This window comes from Hemiscyllium ocellatum, chromosome 8 (genome assembly GCF_020745735.1).
Source record: "Hemiscyllium ocellatum isolate sHemOce1 chromosome 8, sHemOce1.pat.X.cur, whole genome shotgun sequence".
Classification (NCBI taxonomy): Eukaryota; Metazoa; Chordata; class Chondrichthyes; order Orectolobiformes; family Hemiscylliidae; genus Hemiscyllium; species Hemiscyllium ocellatum.
The window spans coordinates 86,058,360-86,073,809 of record NC_083408.1 but is presented as its reverse complement, the minus strand read 5'-3'; the positions used below and the strand labels follow the sequence as shown (position 1 = coordinate 86,073,809).

The 15,450-nt window shown below is 43.3% G+C and overlaps 1 protein-coding gene across 2 annotated transcripts in view; it reads right to left on the bottom strand.

The window, feature by feature from the left end:
• Positions 1–15,450, bottom strand: part of ttc8 (tetratricopeptide repeat domain 8) — a 61,656-nt gene that overhangs the window by 12,617 nt on the left and 33,589 nt on the right. The window contains exons 4-10 of one of the 2 annotated variants that reach the window (XM_060828521.1): positions 12,387–12,546; positions 12,191–12,280; positions 9,681–9,725; positions 8,138–8,223; positions 6,013–6,100; positions 3,011–3,121; positions 2,753–2,892 (exon numbers count right to left, since the gene is read on the bottom strand). In XM_060828521.1, the coding sequence (XP_060684504.1) occupies positions 2,753–2,892; positions 3,011–3,121; positions 6,013–6,100; positions 8,138–8,223; positions 9,681–9,725; positions 12,191–12,280; positions 12,387–12,546 (720 nt within the window). The remainder of the gene's footprint in view (positions 1–2,752; positions 2,893–3,010; positions 3,122–6,012; positions 6,101–8,137; positions 8,224–9,680; positions 9,726–12,190; positions 12,281–12,386; positions 12,547–15,450) is intronic. The other variant, XM_060828522.1, reaches the window with a different exon arrangement.

Sequence of the window (15,450 nt, the reverse complement as noted above, 5' to 3'; positions counted from 1 at the left end):
GATAAGGCAGAGATTAAACAACATGTCAAATCAGGCAAAGCCATTAAAATCAGTTGAGCCTTCCCACTACTTGCTGCAATCTCCTCAGAGTTACAATGAAATGCAGTATGCAAGTGAAATGGAATCGAGGGGATCACCCCATCCACCTGGACACCCCGTGCAGGCCTCCTACCCGCCCTCGACCTCTTTATAGCCAACTGCCGCCGTGACATCAACCGACTCAACCTGTCCACCCCTCTCACCCACTCCAACCTCTCACCCTCAGAACGTGCAGCCCTCCACTCCCTCCGCTCCAATCCCAACCTCACCATCAAACCCGCAGACAAGGGAGGCGCGGTGGTAGTTTGGCGCACTGACCTGTACACCGCTGAAGCCAAACGCCAGCTCGCGGACGCCTCCTCTTATCGCCCCCTTGACCACGACCCCACCTCCCACCACCAAACCATCATCTCCCAGACCATCCAGGACCTCATCACCTCAGGGGATCTCCCATCCACCGCCTCCAACCTCATAGTCCCACAACCCCGCACCGCCCGTTTCTACCTCCTGCCCAAAATCCACAAACCTGCCTGCCCCGGCCGACCCATTGTCTCAGCCTGCTCCTGCCCCACCGAACTCATCTCCCAATACCTCGACACGGTCCTGTCCCCTTTAGTCCAAGAACTCCCCACCTACGTTCGGGACACCACCCACGCCCTCTACCTCCTCCAGGATTTTCGCTTCCCCGGTCCCCAACGCCTTATTTTCACTATGGACATCCAGTCCCTGTACACCTCCATCCCCCATCACGAAGGACTCAAAGCCCTCCGCTTCTTCCTTTCCCGCCGCACTAACCAGTACCCTTCCACTGACACCCTCCTTCGACTGACTGAACTGGTCCTCACCCTGAATAACTTCTCTTTTCAATCCTCCCACTTCCTCCAAACTAAAGGAGTTGCCATGGGCACCCGCATGGGCCCCAGCTATGCCTGCCTCTTCGTAGGATATGTGGAACAGTCCATCTTCCGCAACTACACTGGCACCACCCCCCACCTTTTCCTCCGCTACATCGATGACTGTATCGGCGCTGCCTCGTGCTCCCACGAGGAGGTTGAACAGTTCATCAACTTTACTAACACCTTCCATCCCGACCTGAAATTCACCTGGACTGTCTCAGACTCCTCCCTCCCCTTCCTAGACCTTTCCATTTCTATCTCGGGCGACCGACTCAACACAGACATCTATTATAAACCGACTGACTCCCACAGCTACCTGGACTACACCTCCTCCCACCCTGCCCCCTGTAAAAACGCCATCCCATATTCCCAATTCCTTCGTCTCCGCCGCATCTGCTCCCAGGAGGACCAATTCCAACACCGCACAACCCAGATGGCCTCCTTCTTCAAGGACCGCAGATTCCCCCCAGACGTGATCGACGATGCCCTCCACCGCATCTCCTCCACTTCCCGCTCCTCCGCCCTTGAGCCCCGCTCCTCCAACCGCCACCAAGACAGAACCCCACTGGTTCTCACCTACCACCCCACCAACCTGCGCATACAACGTATTATCCGCCGCCATTTCCGCCACCTCCAAACGGACCCCACCACCAAGGATATATTTCCCTCCCCTCCCCTATCAGCGTTCCGCAAGCACCACTCCCTTCGTGACTCCCTTGTCAGATCCACACCCCCCACCAACCCAACCTCCACCCCCGGCACCTTCCCCTGCAACCGCAGGAAATGTAAAACTTGCGCCCACACCTCCACACTCACTTCCCTCCAAGGCCCCAAGGGATCCTTCCATATCCGCCACAAGTTCACCTGTACCTCCACACACATCATCTATTGCATCCGCTGCACCCGATGTGGCCTCCTCTATATTGGTGAGACAGGCCGCTTACTTGCGGAACGCTTCAGAGAACACCTCTGGGCCGCCCGAACCAACCAACCCAATCACCCCGTGGCTCAACACTTTAACTCCCCCTCCCACTCCACCGAGGACATGCAGGTCCTTGGACTCCTCCACCGGCAGAACACAACTACACGACGGCTGGAGGAGGAGCGCCTCATCTTCCGCCTGGGAACCCTCCAACCACAAGATATGAATTCAGATTTCTCCAGCTTCCTCATTTCCCCTCCCCCCACCTTGTCTCAGTCGGTTCCCTCAACTCAGCACCGCCCTCCTAACCTGCAATCCTCTTCCTGACCTCTCCGCCCCCACCCCACTCCGGCCTATCACCCTCACCTTGACCTCCTTCCACCTATCCCACCTCCATCGTCCCTCCCCCTCGTCCCTCCTCCCTACCTTTTATCTCAGCCGGCTTGGCTCTCTCTCTCTTATTCCTGATGAAGGGCTTATGCTCGAAACGTCGAATTCTCTATTCCTGAGATGCTGCCTAACCTGCTGTGCTTTGACCAGCAACACATTTGCGTCTGTCAGATTACTGTTCAGGAGGTGAAGGTGTATTGATTGATAGGTTTATGAACTCAGCAATGCCATCACCTTGTAGCCCTGACTTTCTTTTTCAAATAGCAATTTTTTTTTGAATGGGCAACAGTTCCTAGTAAGTTATTAGCTTCCACTAAAGCTAAGTCTGAATTAAAATTCATCACCAAGTACCAAGGCGTGTGCACTCATAAGTAAAAATCAAAAAGGCATACGCCATTGGAAATTGAAGCAGTTCACCTATCTGAACAATGGCTGTTTTATTAAAATAGCTTAATGATCATAATCTGTAGCTAAATTTAGTTATTGATATATCTTCTGATCTCACCTATAGAATCGCAATGCAATCTCAGGCTGATCTGAATAAAAATGATTACTTCCTATGCAGGCAATGGCTTCTACATTTGTATTATCTTGTTTTAAAACGTTCTTGTAATATTCAGTGGCTGACACCATGTTGTTCATTTCCTGTTAAAGTAAAAAATAATGCATTATAAAATGGCAAATTTAAGAGAAAATGTCAACACGGTACATTTTGACCAAAGTTTTAAAATTCTGAATAAGAATTGACATGTACAATACATACATTGTATATACGAGCTATTCCTGTAAGCAGTGTAACTTCTGCTGGGAAACAATCCAGTCCTTGCTTGTAAAGGTTTAATGCTGTCAATGGCTGGTCTAAACGAATATAGACCTATTCAAATAAAGTGAAAATTATTTAGCAGGTGTAAGAATTTGTATTTAAAAATTTCCTTTATTCATTAAGCTTTTCAGAATTGATCCAGTAGTTAATATTAACACAGGGATCAGAATGTGTTGTTGGTAATGAGACAAATAAGACTTATGAGTTATTGTCTATCAATGGTTAAAAGAAAAACTTCAAGTGGGGGACAAATGCATAGTTTAAAAGTGAATATTCAGAAGCTGACGTTTGAGTTCCATAATTCTGAAATGGCACTTCAATGTCATTCTTTAGCATCAACATGCATCAAGTGTCATGATGTTGTGATCGCAGCATGGATACAAAACAAACTCATTGTACATATTTAGGACTAATCATTAATATTGCAACAAAATCAGAAATTGCTGGAAAAATTCAGTAGGAATGGTAGCACAGAATCATAGAATCCCTACAGTGTGGAAACAGGCCATTCGGCCCAACAAATTTACACTGACTCTCCAAAGAGTATCGTACCCAGAACGCACTCCCTTACCCCTGTTACTCTATGTATCCCCTGATTAATGCACCTAATCTACACATCCCTGAACACTATGGGCAATTTAGCATGGCCAATTCACCTAACCTGCACATCTTTGGATTGTATAAGGAAATCAGAGCACCCAGAGAAAACCCACATAGACACAGGGAGAACATGCAAACTCCACTCAGACAGTCGCCCGAGGCTGAAATCGAACCCAGATCCCTGGCACTGACAGGCAGCAGTGCTAACCATTGAGCTGCTCTACAGCATCTGTGGAGAGAAACCAGAGTTAACATTTTGGATCCAGTGACCTTTCTTCAGAACTAATAGTAGCTAAGAAAAGGTTATTTTTTCATTTCAGACAATGGGGAGGGGCTGGTGGTGGAGGTAAGTAAACCACAGGTGGAGATAGAGCCCGAACAGACAGAAGGACAGTTGGACTGCCAAAGGAGTGGATAGTGGATAACGGTTAGCCTAGGGGAATGAATAACTGCTAATGGGGACTCTAAGTGGCTAACAATTGCATGTGTGTAATAGCAGACTGTGTGCTAACAAGACATAGTGTGCAGGGGTTGGGTAAGGACATGGAGAAGGTGCCTCAAAGCCATAAAATTGTTGAATTCAGTATACAGCCCAGAAGGCTGTAAAGTTCTCAAGTGAAAAATTAGGTGTGTTTCCTCCAGCTGAACTGTTCAATCCACCATCACCCTCCTCCACCAGGCCAAGCTCGTCCTCGCCCTGAACAACTTTGCTTTTAACTCCTCTTGCTTTCTTCGGATCAAAGGGGTGGCCATGAGTACTCGCAAGGGCCCCAGTGATGCCTTGTGAGGCATGGGAACATTCCATATTCCAATGCTATTCCAGCTTCCACCCACAACTCTTTCTCTGGTGTATCGATATATCATTTGTGCTTCTTCCTTCCCTTGTCTTGAACTGGAAACATTTATCAATTTCACTTCCAATTTCCACCCCTCTCTCACCTTCACTTGGTCAATCTCTGACCTCTCCCTTCCTTGACATCACTGTTTGCATTTCTGGGAATAAGCAGGCCACACAAATCCATCAACTTCCAGTTACCTTGACAAGACATCCTCATGCCCTACTTCCTATAAAGACTCTATTCCATTCTCTCAGTTCCTCCACCTCTTCGAATGCCAATTTCAACAAGCGGGCCTCTGAAGTGCCCACCTTTTTCCTCAACCAGTGATTCCCCAGCATTGTAGTTGACAGGGCCCTCAGTTGCATTTGACCCATCTTCCCCACTTCAGCCATCATTCTCCTCATTCCTCCCACATAAGCAATAAAGTGCCCCCTTGCCCTCACCTACCATCCCGCCAGCATCCACATCCACATCTGCAGGATCATTAGCCGCCATTTCCATCACCTCCAGTAGGATACCATGACCAGACACATATTCCATTCTCCTCCCTCGTCAGCCTCCTGCAAGGTACGTTCCCTCCAGGACATCCTGATCCACTCTTCCACTATCCCTGCAATCCCACAGCACTATCCCCTGCAACTGTAGAAGGTGTAACACCAGCCCATTTACTTCCTCCCTCCTCAGTATTCGGTCCCACAACCTAATCTACTGCATTCACTGCTCACAACATGGTTGCCTTTATATTTGGGAAATGAAAGCACAGACTGGGTGACCACTTCACAGAATACTTACATTCTGTCTGCAGCTTTCAATTGCCCAACACTTCAACATACCACCCTGTTCCCTGACCAACATCTCTGTCTCAGGCTTGCTGCAATGCTCCAGCAAAGCTGAGAGCAAGCTAGAAGACCAGCATTTAATTTTCCACTTGATATTCAAGTCCTGAAGGCTGTAGAGTTCTCAAGTTCAATAAGCTTGGGAAAAGGTTTCTCAAGTCCTAAGTCCTTACTCCAACCTCCATACACCAGACTTTGTAATAAAGTGCTATCAGTTCTGACAAAGGGTCGCTGGATCTGAAACGTGAACTCTGATTTCTCTCCACAGATGCTGCCAGATCTGATTTTTTTTCTAATATCCAACATCTGCAGTTCTTGTTGTTTTTAAAAATTAACACTGCAAGTACCTTTTAATGACGTGAAAGTGTTTCATTACTACCAAATAATTTCTGGCACGTAATGAACTATTACAGAGTGGAGTCTCATTCCTTCGAGTTTTGAATTTAATTTCTTAAATAATAAAATGTATTTTTTCCATATCTCTTCTTTTCTTTCTGAATTGATTATATGTGTCATTTCCCTCAATGTGCTGTTACTAGATCACAACTGTGGGAAAATTTAGTTTGAACTTAAGGATGTGGGAGCAAAACTGACTATAGCAGATGATGTTAGATGCCACGTTACAGCAAATATTGGCCCAGGTATTGAGTTGTGAAATATGTCATACCTTTGCCAGGTAAAGAACTGTATCAACCATTTCCTGTTGTTTGAATGCAGATTTAAATTGCTTCTCTGCTTCACGATACAAACCTAACCTTTTGAGAACAAAGATATTAGACAACAATATTGAAACTCTGTAGAACACATTGACAGTATTCATTCATTTATCATGCTTTGTACATACTTCCCTGCATTCAAAGTGACAATGTTTTACAGAAACTTTCATAAAACAAATAATAGATGCATTGTAGCCATGGATCAGTGATTCCCAATTACATAAAGTAACTTACAAAACAATCATAAACAAATGGTAAAATCTTATCTTAGCATCAAGATAATCACCTGCTGCCTAGAAAGCCAATGGGAGACTTGCACTGCCTTTTCCAGGATAGGTCCAACAAGCCACACACTAAACAGGCAGTAGAGAGGCTACCTGTGGTGGATGTTTAACTTAGCATGGGTTACTGGACAAGCAGATGCTAGCAGTTCTTGTGAACAGCTGTGCCATGGGGGAGGCCATGGTTGTTGCCAAAGGATAGACTGCCCAAACATTTGGCGAGGCCCCAAGTCACAGGTAAGTAATTTGCACAAGAAACAAGAGCTAGGTTGGGGAGTGGGGAGAGCTCTCATTGGGGCCCTGCTTCATTTTATTCACTGTAGGCATTTGTTCATGGAGAAACGTTGGTGACCTTGATCAAACATACAAGATTTAGAGGGGTCTTGGGACAGTAAATTTTGAGAAGTTTCCATTAGTGGGGGAAATCACAAAACAGGGGACACAGTTAAAGGGGGCATGCCGTTAAAATGAAATGCAAAGTAATTTCTTCTCCCAAAGGGTGGTGGATCTCCAGAATTCTCTAATACAAAGAGTTACGAAGATCAAATCATTTTAAATATTTAAAGAGGAGATAAACTTTTGAAATATCAAGGATTTGAGGGCTATGAGGGTTATGGCACAAAAGAGTTGAGGCGAGGCCAGATCATCCATGATCTTATTGAATGGCCTACTCCTGTTCCTATTTCTTATGATCTTTCTTTCTGATGTTTATTCCCTTGATCAGGCACTGATTTGATTGAGGGACTCCAACAGATTGAGAGTTCTCAGCCTTTTCTCGTTGGAACGGCGAAGGATGAGGGGTGACTTGATAGAGGTTTATAAGATGATCAGAGGAATAGATTAGATTAGACTTACAGTGTGGAAACAGGCCCTTCGGCCCAACAAGTCCACACCGACCCGCCGAAGCGCAACCCACCCATACCCCTACATTTATCCCTTACCTAACACTACGGGCAATTTAGCTTGGCCAATTCACCTGACCCGCACATCTTTGGACTGTGGGAGGAAACCGGAGCACCCGGAGGAAACCCACGCAGACACGGGGAGAACGTGTAAACTCCACACAGTCAGTCGCCTGAGTCGGGAATTGAACCCGGGTCTACAGGCGCTGTGAGGCAGCAGTGCTAACCACTGTGCCACCGTGCCGCGGATAGAGTAGACAGTCAGAAACTTTTTCCCCGGGTACAACAGAGTATTACAAGGGGACATAAATTTAAGGTGAAGGGTGGAAGGTATAGGGGAGATATCAGGGGTGGGTTCTTTACCCAGAGAGTGGTGGGGGCATGGAATGCGCTGCCTGTGGCAGTGGTAGAGTCAGAATCATTGACGACCTTTAAGCGGCAATTGGATAGGTACATGGATGGGTGCTTAATCTAGGATAGATGTTCGGCACAACATCATGGGCCAAAGGGCCTGTTCTGTGTTGTATTGTTCTATGTTCTATGTTCTATCCAATGTGGCAAGTAGGCCGTACAGTTTAACATGTCATGGACATCACCTATGGACAGGCCTGCTGGCAGCTGGGTAAACCTTAACTGCAGCAAAATGGAAACCTTATGGTCCTTAACTGGCCACTCAGGAACCATAATTGGCAGTGTAGAAAAGTCAAACACATGCCTTCCCACCCAGGACCCAATTCTTGGGGGGGGGGGGGGGCATGAAAACAGCAGGTGTTAGTTTGCCTTCACCACATCTAATTAAACACTCCTCCCACCTACAAATTCATGACCAGAAAAGTCCACCCAATGCATTCATCTTCTCTAATTCAATACAATGTAAATCTAAGTTGGTTTACCTGTAGTAACATTTTCCAATTTGTACCTTCCACCACCAATCTTTATACTGGGAATGCTCAGTAGCCAGGGCTGCCAAATCTAAAGCCTGTTAAAATAAAAATATTCAATTTTTATTGGAAAGTTTTCACAAATTAATTATTGGTAAGTTTTTAAAAATAAGTGAACATTAATTGATCCGCTATTGTGCTGTACCAGAGTTCCAAACTTGGTGTAAACTTCAGGTGAAACAGGGTTAAAGAACAGGGGGTAACTAAAGCAGTATATAAGGATGAAAGATAGTTCTCATTTGAAGTCATGTGTTTTGTCATTTTTAATCTAATATTTAATTTGATATCACATCTTATATTTGTACATAGTAAAATTTTCCAATCATAAATTGAAAATGCTATTGCATTACTATTAATGGGGAAAGTGCAATTATAATCATGAAAAAGTTTACATTGGCAGTTTCCATTCTAACTTCTGTTGGATTTTTAAAGAATGAGCATTCTATTCACAAAAAAAATTGGATTACAAAAACACTGCAAGCAATATTGTTATTAAAAAATAAAATTGTGATGCATCAGCTGTAAACAGCCAAGGTCATACAGGATACTGTGCTTACTTTTAGGCAGTGAACTTCAAGATGTAGCAGCCTTGCCAGTACAAATTTACCACAGAAACTTGCTTCCTAACAGTACTGTGGGAATCCCTGCACTCCAAGAACTGTAGCAGTCCAAGAGAACAGCCACCATCTTCTCCAGCAATTAATGATGGGAACTAGATGCTATTTTAGCCAGTGATGCCTAGATCCAGTGAACAAATTTAACAACCCAGAGTTTAAAGGATCATATTATTAATATAGGTTGAGATTCAAATGTCACAGGGCGATCAAACTGAAATATTTATGATGATAAAGAGACTGAATATAAGCGAACTATTTCTCTCAGATGTGCAAAACAGAACCAGAGGGTTCAGAGAGAACAGTTAAAACATGAAAATTGTAGGGTGTGCTGGAATTCCTAACATGCATTCTCATCACCAAAGCCGAAAGTAGTAATTAGGGAAAATCTGTCCTTTTTTGGATGTAATTAATCACTGGCTACACCAGCATTTATTGCCCATTCCAATTTGCTTTTGAACTGAGTGATTTACTAGGACACTTGAGGGTAGTAAAAAGTCTAGCACATTTCTGTAGGTCTGCAGTCATAGGTAGGCCAAACCAGGTAAGGACAGGAGATTTCCTTCTCTAAAAAAAGACATTTGTGAATAAAATAGATTTTTGGCAACAATTGAATATGGTTACACACAGTCACCAATAGACTAGCCTTTCATTCCCAACTTTGATGTAATGTAAGTTTCACCACCTGATCTGGGACTCTGGATTTTAATGAAATTACCAATAGACTACCACCTCCCCCCATCATAAATACATTTTACAAATCTGTTCTTCAGCACACTTATATACCTTTAACAGCTACATATCAAGATTTGCCACAGGTTACTGAAATAAATCTCAAATAGAAATTGGAATACCATGGTAGTTCTTTATTGATAACTTACAGTTTTAACATCATTTTCATGATGGAAAATATATTCAAACAATGCCTGAAAAATAATCATAAATGAATAGTTTATCAGTTTTCAAATGCATCTTTTACACACAGGAAGAAAATATTGCAAATCCTATAATTCACTCTTCTGATAACATACAAAATATTCTAGTTGGCAGGTTTAGTTTCGCCTGCACAGAATGTGGCCAAGACACAGAAATTTGGCAGACGTCCTTTTAGTTGATGCAGCGTGCAATCTTCCGGTTGACATTTTAATGGTTACCAATCTCTCATTTAAATATTACAACACAGTAAAATATTTTTAAAAAACGTAGCCCATTTTTCTGAATGCTTAGAGCACAGCTCAGTTAGGTATGCTATTTGTGTTAGAGCTTTGGCCAATGAAGGAAGTGGCAAGTGTAATCGTTGTATTAATAATTTCCCCTTTCATTACAAAGATTCTTACATTATAAAAATGACTACATTTCAAAAAATACTTAACTGGTTGTAAAGTATTTTGAGCTGTTCAGTGGCTTTGAAAATCTCCATATAAACGTCAGCCTCTCTTTTTACTTCTTTCATGTAGGGATCCAAGCAGATTCGTTGACTGGCCTAATCCTGCTGGTTAGGTCCACTTCTCTCAATTGAGAGTTCACTTCCACCTTCTGAAGAGCAATTCTAATTTGCCACTAAATGCTTGCCTTTCCATTGAAGGCAGCAAATCTTAGCAGGACTTATACACTTAATGGTAAGGTCCTAGGGAGTGTTGCTGAACAAAGCGACCTTGGAGCGCAGGTTCATAGCTCCTTGAAAGTTGAGTCGCAGGTAGACAGGATAGCGAAGGCGGCGTTTGGTATGCTTTCCTTTACTGGTCAGAGTATTGAGTACAGGAATTGGGACGTCATGTTGCGGCTGTACAGGACATTGGTTAGGCCACTGTTGGAATATTGCGTGCAATTCTGGTCTCCTTCCTATCGGAAAGATGTTGTGAAACTTGAAAGGGTTCAGAAAAGATTTACAAGAATGTTGCCAGGGTTCGAGGATTTCAGCTGTAGGGAGAGGCTGAACAGGCTGGGGCTGTTTTCCCTGGAGCGTCGGAGGCTGAGGGGTGACCTTATAGAGGTTACTAAAATCATGAGGGGCATGGATAGGGTAAATAGTCAAAGTCTTTTCCCAGGGGTCGGGGAGTCCAGAACTAGAGGGAATAGGTTTAGGGTGAGAGGGGAAAGATATAAAGAGGGGCAACATTTTCACAGAGGGTGGTACGTGTATGGAATGACCTGTCAGAGGAAGTGGTGGAGGCTGGTACAACTGCAATATTTAAGAGGCATTTGGACGGGTATATGAATAGGAAGCGTTTGGAGAGATATGGGCCGGGTGCTGGCAGGTGGGACTAGATTGGGTTGGGACATCTGGTTGGCATGAACGGGTTGGACCGAAGGGTCGGTTTCTATGCTGTACAGCTCTATGACTCTATGAACAAATATTTTTTATATAGAATATGCAGTAGAAAAACAATTCAGCCCAGATAGAAATGCTTTCATTTATGCTTCACACAATCTCGTTACTACCTGCATAATCTTCTATTCTCTTCTACATCATGCTTGCCTAGCTTCTCTGTGGATACATCTACGATTCGTTTCAACCACTTCTCGTAATAGCGAGTTCCACATTCTCACTACTGTTGGGTAAAGAGGTTCTTTTGAAGTTTCCCACTAGAATGCTCTTATGTTGATGACCTCTAGTTATGCTCTTTTCTACAATCAAACATTTCATAAATTTTAACAACACCTCTAAATTCACATCTCAAGATTTTCAAGAGAAAAAGAGGTCCAGTTTCTTAATCCATTTGCCTCCTTGACTTCTGGAGGTAGTCTGGATTCCAACTAAACAGGATTGAATGACAGGAGGCCACTGCTGAATCGGAGAGAACAGTCTCAAGATAAATAGTTAAAATGTGATAGAGAGGCAACTGTGATCATAAAAATGGGAGTGGATCCTGATGGGAAGGCTAGTGATTTCCACATGGGTCCTAGAACAGTCATGCTCCTTCTGGTTCACAAGATCTACATACTTATCTTACTATGTCCATTTTGGCATCAATCCTGTTTATCACTAAGTTTCTCTGGTGCTTTGGCAATGACTTAGATGTGTATGACTAATTTGAAATTATAATGAAGTTCTATTTGCATCACACGTGCTATCCTTTGAGTATCTTGAGATCCTTGTCAGTTTGTGGCAATCACTCCCCCCACCTCCAAAACACCACGAGTTAAGGTGCCTGTTAGGATATCCTAAGTCGTAGTTCTGTGGAAGGAAAAACTAAAAAAAAACTAGTAAAAAAACTTAACATAAAGCAAGCACAAATTATGTTAATATTAAAAACTATAAAAATTCCAAAATCTTTAAAATGGGTTTTGCACTAAATTTACACATGAAATTTGCTCATGTTTTGTGCAGTTTTGGTGGACTTAGTCTAGAATTCCCAGGCCTATACAGTATATAGAATTTGGCACAAACCTTAGCTAAATTTGGTTTTCCAGCATATTTGGTTAAATTTAATCTGGATAAATTAATAAATGGTCCATCAGGACTGGTAAGCATGGAAGCCTGAAGGAAGATGAGAAAAAAAATTATTGTAACTCCAGCAGAAAAGGACTACAAATTGATAACTATCTAAACAGAATTTTAAAAACTACACTTCTTCAAAATTTACCGTCCCCAGCCGAACAAATCTTCCAGAAGCACATGTTACTGGTCGGGCAGTGTAAGCCGTTCTAGGGGTCTTGATAGCTTGCTCCATGGTGCCAGGTCGGCCAGACTGGGTGCCTGGTCTAACAAACCCAGTGATGGGTCTTCCTGACTGAGACACAGGTCTATTTAAAAGAAAATATTTTGAACAGAAATACAGAAAGAAAACAAGGATTAATTAAGTACAACTTGAAACATGTAATAATGAAAATTAGTTGTTGGTTTGCAGATTCAACTTAGTTTTTGACATCTTTTTAAAACAAAATTTGTCAGAGGAATTAATTTGTCAGAGGAAACTTGCTGACGCAGAATAACCTGACATTTAAATAGAAGGACCAAAAATATCTAATTTGCTAATTCCACACATCCCTTTTTTTACATTTCATTTATCACATTATTCAATGCTATCTCTATCTGATCTATCTTGACAAATACCAAATAAAAATAGTTATTCATTATTTCTGCCATCCTTCCATTGTTACCCGACGCATTATTACCCCTATCCTCAATGGTTCTACTCCCGACATAGCCCTTCTTTATTTAAAAGAAATGTGTGCAAAATATTTTACTCATTTATTATAAGATCCTTGATAATTTAATTTCATAGTCCCAGCCCCCAAGTGATGTAGACATTGGGTCAGTTGAGAAAATAGAGTGGAACTGGCAGAAATGAAATTGTCAATTTTTAGAATAAAATGGTCTGATTCCCCAGCCAAGTTCTGAACAGCAGGGAAGAACATCATTAGAGAGTGGCAAGAGGCCTATGCACATGCAATTATTACCTTACCTCACCTCGCTGATTTGCAGTTTCTTAGTCACCTACCCAAACAATTCCGGACACAAACGTCAGAATGGATGCCTGGTGTGTACAGATCACTGCTTACTCCTCCAGGCCTCCACCTTGGATAGCAGTTACCAAGATCTCAGGGCACAATCAATAGTTACTACCTACACCCCTCATCCATAATGATTGGCATTGGATACATAACAGACTCACTACACCCCACGGTACATTTCTGACCCACTTACAATACAGTCTTGCACTTGAATGCTTCATTTGAGTGCACCAGCATCTATCGTGTTTCTGCCAGGACACTTGTGGACAAGGAAAGGACCCATTTCATCTATTTGATCAGGATGTACTTCAGGGTTCCTCACTTGCTCTCTTAAATGTTAACTCACTTTGCACCTACTTTGTTGCTCACAGCATCTCTGCCTGGTCTTATTTTGCATTTTTCACCTTAGTAGTTATGTTTTCTTTTCATGTCTGAGCACTCGACTTGTGAACAATGAGAGGCCCTTCAAACACTAACTGCTTTAATCAGGCATTTTCATGATACAAGTTGAAGTTATTTATAATGATAACACTCTACATATGAAATGCATACAGTGATAAATCACATGGGATACACATTCTGGTCAGAAACAATCTTGACCATATCACTGATTATTACATTATTGGTGGTGGGTGTGCTGGAGATTAGATCAGAAATTTCCTGATGAAGGGCTTTTGCCCAAAATGTCGATTTTCCTACTCCTCAGATCCTGTCTGACCTGGTGTGCTTTTCCAGCACCACTCTATTCTTGACTGATTACATTATTGGATCCACATGTGTTCACTGAAGATCTAAACAATGGAACCACCTATTGCAAGGCTTAACATCACTGACGCTACAAAGGAGCATAGAAATTAGATTAGATTACTTACAGTGTGGAAACAGGCCCTTCGGCCCAACAAGTCCACACCTACCCGCCGAAGCACAACCCACCCATACCCCTACATTTACCTCCTACCTAACACTACGGGCAATTTAGCGTGGCCAATTCACCTGACCTGCACCTTTTTGGACTGTGGGAGGAAACCGGAGCACCCGGAGGAAACCCACGCAAACACGGGAGAACATGCAAACTCCACACAGTCAGTCGCCTGAGGTGGGAATTGAACCCGGGTCTCTGGTGCTGTGAGGCAGCAGTGCTAACCACTGTGCCACGGTGCTGCCCACTAATGAAGGAGGAAGAGATGCACCAGCAAGTCAAGCATCAGTAGCAAACTCCAGCAGCTGCCAAACATGAAGAAATTGCAGCCAGAGGTCTTCTCAAGATATAGGGGAGGCTCAGACTCTTATTGTCCTTAATGTTTTTATTTCCTCTAGCCGAGTGAGTACAGTGTTGCTGCAAATTTATGTCATTTCGGGACAGTGACTTACACAAACTGCTCAATCTGTGACCTGGAGGAATGGGTGGCTATCCAATCTGGGTGACAGCTGCACTAAACTTGTATATATCTGGCTACTTCCAAGGATCCACAGGGGATGCGTGGAAGATCTCATGGCTCTCGATTTACAAAGGTGTCAAGGCTATTATAATCTGGCACAAGTTGCATTTATACTGCATTCATTTATTTACACAAGATTAGGTTATGCTGCAGCGCAGACAATAAATTTTGTCAATATAGCTGGCTTCTTCAAAGGTGCAGGATGGTGTAGACTGCACGATATCACATTAAGTGCGTCATATCATAACACAGCTCATTTTGTGAACAGGAAAGGATTCTAGTTCAATTTTCAAGTAATCTGTGACACTGGTACTGTATCTTAGAAGTCAGTGACAGGCACATTGATGGTTGCCATCATGCCTATATCCTGGAGAACTTTCCATGTTCCTGAACCCCGTGGTTACTGGGTGACATGCTTTATCCCCGGCAATCGTAGCGGATGACTCAGTTACACAACACTCTGAGGCCAACCATGGAGACAATGCAGCCTATTTTCTGACCAGGGCAACCATGGAGCAGACAATAGTCCTCCTAAAGACAACATTCCTCAAGTGACGCAGGCAAAGAGGGGCTATGATGGAGGTTGATGAGTTGGGAGGAAGATGAGGACATTGAGCAGGAGAGCATCACATTCAGCATGAATGAATAATGCAGCATCAGGTTGAACAAGCCATATAGCATTTAATTGACAGCCTGTTCCAATAAGTCTGATGTAGATACAGTGATCACTGACTGTAAATTTGTTGCTGCTTGA